General features: G+C 34.9%; 1 protein-coding gene across 1 annotated transcript; it reads left to right on the top strand.

The window, feature by feature from the left end:
- The first annotated feature begins 2300 nt into the window (after positions 1-2300).
- LOC145686608 (larval cuticle protein 1-like) lies at positions 2301-10220 on the top strand. Its single transcript, XM_081760065.1, has 3 exons — positions 2301-2454; positions 6804-6973; positions 9920-10220. The coding sequence occupies exons 1-3, from the start codon at positions 2446-2448 to the stop codon at positions 10128-10130; spliced, it is 390 nt and encodes a 129-aa protein (XP_081616191.1). The 5' UTR covers positions 2301-2445; the 3' UTR covers positions 10131-10220.
- Positions 10221-11557: the final 1337 nt, after the last annotated feature.

An 11557-nucleotide genomic window follows, 5' to 3' on the forward strand; every position in this document is an offset into this window, starting at 1 on the left:
CGAAAATTACAGTTTCGTGTGCTGATCTCAAATAGCGTCTACCTATTAAATGGATAACTAAGTTAGGTGGTCAGGGTCAGTCACATTTAAAATAGTATTAATTGAGAAACAAAAGGTACAGTGCTTCGCATTTTATAATAATTGCTGAAGCTCGTGTTTATTATATCTAGCTTTCAGGGCGCAAGGTAATCAAGCTGCAAAGTTGAGAGAAAATAGACATAAAATTCGTACTATAAGCTTAAATTACATGGAAATTTTAAGTTTGTACGGTAGTCTTAATTATAAGGAAAATTTTAGTTTTTCTTCCTTTACGTTGGTTTACTTTATTTTGATTTGAGACGTTCAAATTTCATCCTATTTTCCACTGAAAAGCATCTAATTCAACAAGAAAATAATTACATATGATAATTAAATTGAAGTTTATCGTAATTTGGCCCATCACAAACACTTTACCATTTTACGGTATATCATGAAGGTCAGATCCACCGTTATTGTAACGTATTGTTTGAGAGATTGACCGTAGAAATTCAAACTTCGATTAGTGAGAATTTCACAGCATTGTTTTATTACAAGTGTAAACTCTTTAGTCAGTGAAGAGGAGGGTATGAATGACGATGGGTTTCGATGGGAGGTGGGTCAGTGTGGGTCATGGAGAATGGGTCACGGTGGGTGGTGAGTCATAGTGGGTCGTGTGGGTCAGATCACCGTGGGTTGTGGGTCCAGTGGGTGGTGGGTCACGACGGGTAATTGGTCGTGAGTCGAGTTTTCATTGACCGATGTCATCTCTGGCAGGTGCGCACCCAGAAATGTTTGCTGGGAGGGGCAAAAGTATTTTGGGGTAAAGGGGTCGAATTTGTGTACACTGAGAAAAAAATGTAGGTGGCATACTTAAAAAGATAAGTTACATGAGTAATTCCTGTAGTTTTTGGACTTAACGTACATCAGACATATAACTGATAACGCATGTTTTATAATACTTTCTGTATAAGTGTTCTATCTGTAAGTACTTTCCGTATGAAACAATACAGGCGGTCAGGATCTCACATACAAATGGACGTATATAACATACAGTTGAGGAATGTAACATAAGTATATGCGTGTTATATACGGAAAACTACTAGATGTCAGACATCATGCAACGGCATGATGTAACATCCAAGGGTAGTGCCTATGTAGCATACTTTTTCAACTTCATAAATATTTTGAACATCCTTTAAAAAAATTATAGAACTGTCTTACCCGTCCCTCCCAATGTTGAAGACAGATTTGCGCCGCTGCATAGGGTTAACATGGAGCTAGATGGAATTCGGAATGTTCCGTTACAATAATATCCAATTTCAACTTGAACCCCGCCCTCCCTCCGTTTTCTCCACACAAAGCTCCTCATAAGAAAGAGTAACTAAACGCTTATTGTAGCTTTATATTTTTGAGGCTAATTTATCTCTTTCTCATTTCTTTCTGTTTCATCTTTCCTTAATATTTTTCATTTCTGAATCCGAAGGGGGGGGGGTCCGGACCCCCCGGACCCACCCCTTGGCTACGTGCCTGATGGTTCGGATTCCACCCTAAGCTACAGGCCTACGTCTCATATAGCCTCAGTGGTGAAAAGAGACGATAAAAACTTCAACAAATAACATAACTCGTACTTGTAATACAAAATAAAGTATGATAAATTTCTTCTAAGTTAGAGCTGGGTGAGTTTATTTAATTGACAACGTCTATAACAATATTGTTCGTATTTTTAAAATACTATATAGTTCGTTATTAACCCTACAATTTAGTGCACTCCAATTCTCTTGAATTCGAATTAACCTAGAAATGAGGATCTAGCAATAAAGTGATTTTACTTCTTACAAACTTTTGAAACAACATCAATAACTATTTCCTTAATAATTATTAAACAAATAGCTTACTAATACCTCTATTGTATAACATGATTCAGTTTTTAAGAATTGGAAGCGAGAAACTTTATTATAATAGCCCATATATTTTATTTATTTTAGATTTGATGTCATGAAATTATATTTAGTCTGATACATGACAAGCAAGTCTTTCGAGGAAATTTCGAAGAAAATCTGGCTATGGCTCTGTCGTAGATTTGTCTGTGAATCTTAAAAATACGTCATTTACTTTCTAACTAAACAACAAACTGCCTGTCTCTTCTTTTTTATCTTTGTGTGATCTACCAGACAATCGAAGGTAGAACAAAATATTCTAATAGCCGAAGATAAAAGGGAAGAATGTTTTCCGATGAGATTTCAAGATGTCGGTTTGAGTTTTATCATAAAACCAGTCCATAGAGGCGCCTTCCGTATTATCGCGCATTGCGTTTTAGGAAAAGTTTGTTTTTTCTTTTGTTTTCTTTCTGAAATTTTGTTATAAAAGGGCTAAGTCACAAATGTACAGCACACTCTTCGCTTACAAGCACTAGCATTTACTCCTAAGATGAAGACAGTAAGTACTAAGACCTATACTTTTGTTCGATTGTTGCTGAGCACTTGGTATAGTGATCCTAATTTAATTACCGAAGCAACTAGAAATATTTTTTTTCTATAGTAAGGATTTAAAAGTTCATAGCTGCCATTATAAGATTTAGACATGTAAGTTTAGCGGACACATTGTGTTTATGGCTCCTGGACACACGGGTTGGATTCCCGTTGGCGATTTGTATGGTTCGGAACCCACATAAATCTTTTGATACAAGTCTCATTTGCATTTCATTTTGTAAAAGGGACACTAAACTGCTGTTAGCAAAAACTTTACTCGTATTCTAAATATTCGTGCTCAACTAGAGTGTCGCGATGCACTGATGGTTCGCGCAGTTCTATAAGATGTGTCATGAAATTTTAGAATTTAAAAATCATGAAGCACTTGTAATAATGAGTTAAAATCAATTTTTAGATAGACTGTACTACTCAAAGCCCCCAGCAGCAGCAGCAACGTTCAGTGTTACTTAAGAGTCACTACCTTATAGAAATTTATAGGTTTACATTATTATAATGTGTATCTTATCATTAACTAAAACATCAAAAGAGTGTGTCGCGGTGTCATGGGCAAGCAAAGTCAGTCAAAAAAGATTGAAAACGACTCGATTAGTCTATAGAAGTTCTAGTTTCGAGAGGAGTTCTTTCGGTGGTCTAACAACATGGAACGAAGCTAGTAGGCTAACAATTTTGATTGGTTGACTTATGATGAATTTTGTCTCAGCAGTAAGGAACCTTTTAGAATACATAGACCATAGAGTTAGCATAAGGAGTTTAACGTGTAGGTTTATTGTAGAAGAGTTATTACAAGTATTTCTTCAACAATTCAAAGATGTTCACTCAACTCCCGCACCTGTACTTCCGGTACGTAAACGGATTTCTTTGTAATCTAGCGTTCATTGTCTGAAGTTAGTGTTTTGTAATACTCATATAGTGCTAAACAGAATATTCAATCATTGTTGAGAATTGGGTATAACAGGTTGGCGCAGGTTTATTTTACCAACTAACGGAAATCTTAAAAAAAAAAAAAAAAAAAAAAAAAAGTTGTTGCAGTTGAGCCTTCGTTAGTTAAGAGACCTATATTTTTACATTTAATTAATTTGTTTGTTTGTCCACCAAATATCTCGCAGTTACACAAACATTAATGCTTAATTATCTCAATATGGATACGGCGCTTATCCTCTTTTGATATAATTTAAAACAATGCTGTTTTTAAGTTGCATCTCAATCACTACAATAATTTTAAATCTGCAGATTTTATGCACACCAGTGACATTTATCGGTATCAGACAGGGAGGCTGAGGACAGGGAACTAGTGGCATCTGCTAGCTGAACTGTTTTCTATTATGAATTAGGGTTTGTCTTTTATAAATAGGATAGTTTTGTAAGATTTTAAAATTGTACAGCTTCCACAGATAAGATTTAGATATATAAGATGAATGGACACATTGCTTGCAGTTTGGAAATCCTTCCTCATACACGATATTATCCTGGCACCTCTCTCACCGAGTAATATCAATCTCGGTATCTCGAGTGCTTCGTGAGAGGAAAGACCTTCTGTAATGATCGGGCATTGCAACCTGTGATTCAAGATTCCTTCTCATCACAAACTCCAGATTTCCTTCGCCACAGAACTCAATTATTGGCTGAAAAATAGGAAAGTGCGTGGGTGCAAACGCCAATTATTTTGAATAGCCAGGCATTCTAGTTTCTAACTTTGAAATGTCGAATTTGGCGCGACATTTCATTCATAACAAACTAATATTTAGGAAACAACAGTCGTTAAAACAGTATTCGCCTTATGCAGAGTCATTTCTAGCTTTGTATTAAAAGCTTGACTAACGTGTGATGCTGAAACCTGTATATTTAGTAACACGTAAGCGAAGTTAACAACGGTTCATATCGGCAAAGACCAACCTCGACATTTTGGTAAGGTTGTCCAAATATTTTGGGAGCAATCAAGTTAAGTAAGTCCTCCTCTCTCTTATATTGATTTCTTCCATTGTATTTGTACAACCCTGTGGAAAACTCGTGGTTTGCCTTCTTCGATATAAATCTCTGTTCACTTACGTGTTACTAAATATGGAAGTTAGCATCACTCGTTAATCACCCTCTTACGCTAAAAACGACTTTGCATAAGACCCTATAGGCCTTATGCAGAGTCGTTTCGAAGTATGATTAGGGTCATACTAAAGGACTGACCACTGCAGGAAACACGTGTTAGTCGAACTCTTTAGTATGGCACTAATCATGCATCAGAAAGACTCTGCATAAGGTCCTATGAAATTAAGTTGTTGTTTAATAAACCAATAATTATTAGTTATCCATATAAGTGTATATTTCAACAACGTTTAGATTTCACTGACGATTAATAAATGTAAAGTTGAATTCCGTAAGAAACAGTTGTTTCCAGAAGAGAATGTTTAATGTTTGAAGTATGAAAATATTATCATGATAAATTAGAATGGCCAAACGTCCCAGAAAATCAGGATTGTCCCGGTTTTTCATCATAACATACTGTGTCCCAAAAAAGCATTGTTTCGGGTCGCTCAAACGTCCCAAAATTCAGTTTTTAAGTAGATTTTATGAAATTCTATATCTTTTAAAGATTTCACTCTGTTAAACGGAATACAACACGATAAATTAGTATATTTTTTTAGCTAATTAAGCAAATTTGGCGGAATATGTACCAATATTTTTACTTTAAACGATTGATTTAGCCTTGGGTCTCAGGAGGCTATGGCGCTATCCAATTTGATTATATTTGGCCGTGGGGAGGGAGACTTGGTCATCCTATGATAAATAAATATTTATAACATAGCTTAAGGGGAAGCAGGAAATTGAGCTATTATATTGAATTGATCGAAGCATCAATATTAAGGGGGCAGACTGCTAAATATTTCTAAAAAGCTAACAATTTTTCTTTTGACACTTTTTTGTAAGTGAAAAGAGATAATGAAATGTAACTTACGTCAATAATAGATAATGTTATTCTACACCCGAAAATCCGAATCGGAAGAATTTTCAGTGTTGCCATCCATAGAAATTACAGTGTCACTAGAATTTGGATTACCCAAAAATCTACGTTATGGCAGCAACTAGAAAAATGAACTCAATAGCAATTGATGACTTATCATGCTGTCTGTGTTCCTTGTTAATTACTTTTTAAGTAATATTTGTATTTTAATTCTACTGTTTATTAAAAGTATTTATTTTGTAATATTTATTACAAAATTAATACAAATAATATTTAAAAAGTAGTTAACTAGGAACACAGACAGCATGATAAGTCATCAATTATCATTGAGTTCATTTTTTCTAGTCACTGTCATAACCTACATTTTTGGGTAATTCAAATTCTGGTCACACTGTATTTTCTATGAATGGCAACACTGAAAATTCTTCCAATTCGTATTTTCGGGTGTAGAATGTCATTATCTATTATTGAGGTAAGTTATATTTCATTATCTCTTTTCACTTATGAAAAACTGGCAAAAGAAAAATTGTTAGCTTTTGAAAAGTATTTAGTAGTCTGTCCCCTTAATTAATTAATCAATGTTAATGTTCATCATTACAGCGTGAAAAAGAACGTGAAATTGTATCAGTTTTGCTTTCTTTCTCTGGATAAGCCTTGTTGGTGTTTTTAAAACTTTTATTGATTCACAAAATTACCGCAACTTTAATCACATACGGTATGTAATAAAAATATATATAGGTTTTCGAGAAAGGGACCCTAGAGCTACATAGTACCATCCTATGTCTATAACATATCGAAAAATTATGACAATCTTCCGCTTTGTTAATTAACAAGAAGAAATGAGAGCATTCTTGTTTTTGTAAACAAATTTTCAGTGGGTAGGAAGACTCTTAAGTAAATGTATGATAAGTCCAATGCCTCATGGTAGTAATAACAATGTTTTCGTAACAAACTAAGAGAAGAAACACAAGAATTAGGGCTTTACGTGAGTTTTCACCTCTTAGCTTGTAGCAATAAAATTATTATTTTTTACTGATATGATTTCCTTGACGAGGAGCCACTGGATAAGCCTAAATAAATACGATAAAGTTTCGAAATTGAATGGCCAAAGTGGGTGAATAAAAAAAGATAATGTATTTCGGAGCGAATGAAAGTGTATTTCAACTAGATGTGAGCTGTGCGACCACTGGTCTATCCGATTTAGTCATAGTAATTTTACACAGGTCAAGGGATTATATCACAATAACTAATTCTTCTTGAACTTACACCTTACCTAATAACAAACTTAGCTAAAATATCCTTCCTACCTTCCACATTCAACATTATAATTGTTATTATTTCAGGTCTGCTTAATTCTTGTGTTTGTCGCTGTGGCATCTGCAGCGGTGGCTCCTTTAATAGAAATTCCAGAGACCGTGATCGTTGCACCAGCTCCTCCAGTGGCTGTGCCAGTTGTATTGCCTGCATTGCAACAATACTTTGCCATTGATAACGCTGGACAATTCTCGTACAGGTAAATGACACATACAAAACTTATTAAACTATATATAGTTCTTAGCGATTTACTTTAATCACATAACCATAATTTTGATTAATCAGTTCTTCCTTTTTTAAAAATAACTTTTAAAAAAGTTTAGAAAAATCATTTTATAGATTTCATTAGGAAGAAGATTTTTTCTACTTATTGGAATAAAATCAATCGAAAAATATTAAGAGCGATGCCAAGTGGCGTATTTAAGGGGGGATTAAGACTTAAGCTCTCCCGAAATTTTATTTACTACATTAAAGTAAATGAAATATCTTCCAGAATCTTCACATTTCCAGGAATAAAGTTAGCAAAGCCTCCCCGAAACAAAATCGTTATACGCCACTGGCTCTTCCTAAGGTTGAGGAATAAAGTTTGTTCTGGATGTTAGGGTACCACTTCCTGTGAGTTCAAAAGTATAATCAATTGCGGGCGTTGCTTTTCATAATTCAACGCACCAAAATATTATTTTTAGTGTACTTAGAAAATTATTGCTTTCATACGTTTTTTAGTATTATTATTATTTTAATTATAGGATATTTTCAAATTTAATCAGTTCTTGAGTGAAAGTTTGGAGAAGGAGAGAGTAGTAGCAATCCTATTATACAATTAGATGTATATTAAATGGTACTCTTCGGGACGATTGTGATGTTTGCCCAGACTGCCTAAACTAATAACTTCCGAAATTGGAAAGTAAAAGACTGAGCTTAGTTCTGACTACGTAATCTCAACGAGTGCCAAAGTGAAAACGTGCGCGGCCTTTTAAGTTCTCGCACAGCTCTTGCGACTCCATGTCCTGTCCTTTACTCATAGTCATTTGTTATATCTTTAAAAATTATATATCCATTTTGATTTTTTTTAAAGTTTGGTTTAGCAAAACTTCTTTAAATAAGAATATTTACTCTGTCCGTGTGTCCGTCCGTCTGAGAGACAAAAAAAAATTCAAGAACTACTTGATGGATCACCATCAATTTTGGCTAGAAAGTACAGGGTCAAAGCTACGAATCGAGTTTTCGATATAGTGATATTCAAACAGGAAGAGTAGATTTGATTCGATTTAATTTTTAGTTTAGCGTCCCTTTCAGCAGCGAGGCTATGTGAGAGATGGACCTATAACTTAACGTGGAATACACACGCGGAACCACATGAGCTCCCGACGAGAATCAAGCCTGGGGCTCACCTATGACAAAGGCGCCTGCGCTAATCTGTTAGCCACCGGAAGAATAGAATCCAATCATTTCAGGATTTTACGTTGATCACTATAGAGCAAGAAAACCGGCAATAGATAACAAGAAGCAATTTTCTGCAATCGACTAAGTGTTTCAAAAACACGTTTCATGTCCATCCTTAACTCACTAGTAAAATAGGAAATGATTGAACTCCTTCACTACTTCCGGTTTAATTATTAATCCGGAGAAACTATAAGAGGTAATGAGAAGTCTTTTATTGGAATCGATTTAGTGTTCTAAAAATAAATACCATCTTCTCTCTTAGCCCTTTATTCAAACCAGAAATGTCAAAAATGAACTACTTTCTGCTTAAATGTTGATCGTTATAGAGTATAACAATAATAAATAGCGAGATCTGTAATAAATTAAGCTTCCCAACTCTAATATCTCTACTAAAGCTGGAAGTAATAAAAGAATCCACTGCCACTTCTGGTTTCAATATAAATTGAGAAAATATCAAGCCTAGAAACTAACACGTACACGTGACACTGCTACCTAGTTTATTCATTTTGGAAACAAGTTTTGGGTTTATGTTATATTATTACAAAAAATAAACATGATTTGCCATTAAAAACAAGTCATTTCCTACTCCCGAATGTAAAGCTTAGAAGCAGGACTTTTACAATCAGAATCAGAAGACGATTTAGGATTTAGATATCTGGGCTTTCGGCATCTATGACAATTTAGCCCGTCACATTTGAGGGATGATGTCCCTCGGCGATCACACTATCCGGGGAAAGGAAAGGAAGAAAGGATTAGAGAAGGAAGAAAGCGGCCTGGAACCTATATGTTAGGTACCATGCCGGTATTTGCCTGGTGTGAATGAGGAAAATTCAGGAAAACCTCATTCAGAATGGCTAGCCTGAAAAAGGTTTTTACATTTATTCGACCGAGTGCCCCCACCGGGAATCGAACCCGGGACCGTTCGCACCGAAGGCTAGAGTGTTAGCGGCGTTAGAACGAATGGAATAACACAAGTGTTGGCAGTTTATGATTAGTTATGAATTCACGTATTGAGCAGCTGCAAAATCATAAAATATGTCTTATTTGTCTGTCACCATTGTACATGTCTATTAGAAGTAAATTTGCTGTGTTTGTTTTGCTCTGTGTGGTTTATTGAGTATACTAGCAGCCAACTATGACCTTAGAAAGGATTAAATTGAAAAATCAGTCCTCAGAATTCCAAAAGTAATATAGATTCAGATTGGTTGTATGGGTGCATCATATATAGGATAGCTGGTAAGAAGATTTATGAACATCTTATAGAAAATTGTGGGCATCTTTCATTTAAATTTTGAGCTCTCTCGTGGTTAAGCAGTTGCCGTACGCACCTTTGGTGCGGGAGACCCTGGTTCGATTCCCAGCTGGAGCTCTTGTGGTTTGGATCCCAAGTTAAGCTGTAGGTCCACATCTCATTATATAGCCTTACAGCTGAAAGGGATGATAAACTGAAAATCATGTCATTCATTTGATTTTATTTTTCTTCTCTCTCCTTCTCATTTCTTATCTTTACTTTTTTTTTTCATAAGCTCTCAAAATTGTCTGAATCTATAGTTTGGAGGTCAAGTTATATGTATATGTGATAATTCCGAGTCACTGACTCGTTTTCATATATACAAAATTTGTTAAAACATCGATATTGAAAATCGAGGAAAGAAAGTTCTCCATTTACTAAGTACTAACTACTAAATTTCCTTTGTTTCAGCTATGTGAGTCCACAAGGAGCGCTGGAAACTAAGCGGGGAATTCTTAAGCTGAGACGAGATGGTACTGACTATATTCTCCTACAAGAAGGTGGCTACGCGTACACCAGTCCTGAAGGAAAGCCTGTTAGCGTCTCCTACATCGCTGACGAAGACGGCGTCAGAGTAACAGGAAATGTTCTTCCACAGCCTGTGGTAGCAGTTCAAGAATGATAACAACTCATCACGATTTTTTTTAAATGATACATTTAATTGATTGTTATGTAATTGTTTCCAAATGAAATAAACATTTTTCTATTTTAATTCAATATTTCAAGTTACTTAAAACTATAATAGTAACGAATCTCTCTCTTTCACTCTACACTTACCACTAGTCTCGATTTGAAAGAAAATGTCCCCCGTCCCGACGTGGAAAACTCGGAACATTAAAATGTCCTGAGTTTGATGTTTACTGATAATTCTGGTGACCATTGTTGTTTTTATTGGAAATCAGATATCATAGAATTTTTTTTAAAAAGAGGAAATCTCATTTAAGCGGCAGAAATGTAGAGATAGGGATGCAACATATAACCATGTACATAGGCTACATACGATTTAAACTTTCGGCATTTTTATTATATGGAACCTATGTGTTTAAATTGTGTTCCTTTTCTATTAAAAATTACCTAGGTAGTAAAACATGATTCACTTCAGTAACCCTTGAATAACATCATTATTGGAAGAAAGACCATTGGTACATTCCCCTCCTTTATTAGCTGCATGTAATGTCCCTAGATTTACTTCCTTCTGTTCGGATTTTTTAAAGGTGGGTCACTAGGTGTTCACGGTGCTATACTAAACGTTACTTGAATAGTGCGGCATTGCCAGATAACGTCGAGTGTTTACTGATGTCAGATAATCAAGGGAGTAATCATGGAATTCTGCTTAAATACTTACTGGAGAAATTATTTTTCGACACTTACCGTGATTCTGCTTCTCGAACTGCAACGCTAGAATCCAGGAATTTTCTTATTGTGACTACTACAGAAAACGTACAGATTTGGCAACAACGCATTATGGCGTTCTGCGCAAGTTTCGTCTCAAAATCTATTTCCTTAAGTGTAAATTAATATTTAAATAAAATATGAAACATAACACGAAAAACGGTCAAACAATATATCTATTTCGTGATAAGATTGTTACCTTAAAATAATTACACATACAAATAAACATTTCATAAAACGGAGCACTTCTAGTAAGATCTAACAGGAAGTGCCATCTTCTGTGCTCATTGTAAAACGAATCAATTTTTTCTTTTATTTGTTACATTTTTCGATATCACAAGACACAATCAAATGAATAAGTGTCTTGTGTTGTAGTTGAAACATAACTCTTTATTATACTACAATATTTATATGTAACGTTTCATTGCAGTTAAGGGAATGAGCTAAAATATGTATTGACTTTCACGTGATGATCCACCTTAAATCTTCAAGTTTGTAAAGTGCTTGCTTTGAAATGGTAGCAAACCTACTCTCCTATGTGATTTACAAATAGGAAAACCCCATTCAGCTAAGGAAATACTTAATTTTGCGAATTTTACATCCACAAATTACAAAATTATTTGGCTAGAATTTTACGGGTGCATCTATTTTTTTTTC

Source organism: Thermobia domestica, chromosome 5, assembly GCF_964235325.1.
Source record: "Thermobia domestica chromosome 5, izTheDome1.hap1.1, whole genome shotgun sequence".
In the NCBI taxonomy this organism is placed as follows: domain Eukaryota; kingdom Metazoa; phylum Arthropoda; class Insecta; order Zygentoma; family Lepismatidae; genus Thermobia; species Thermobia domestica.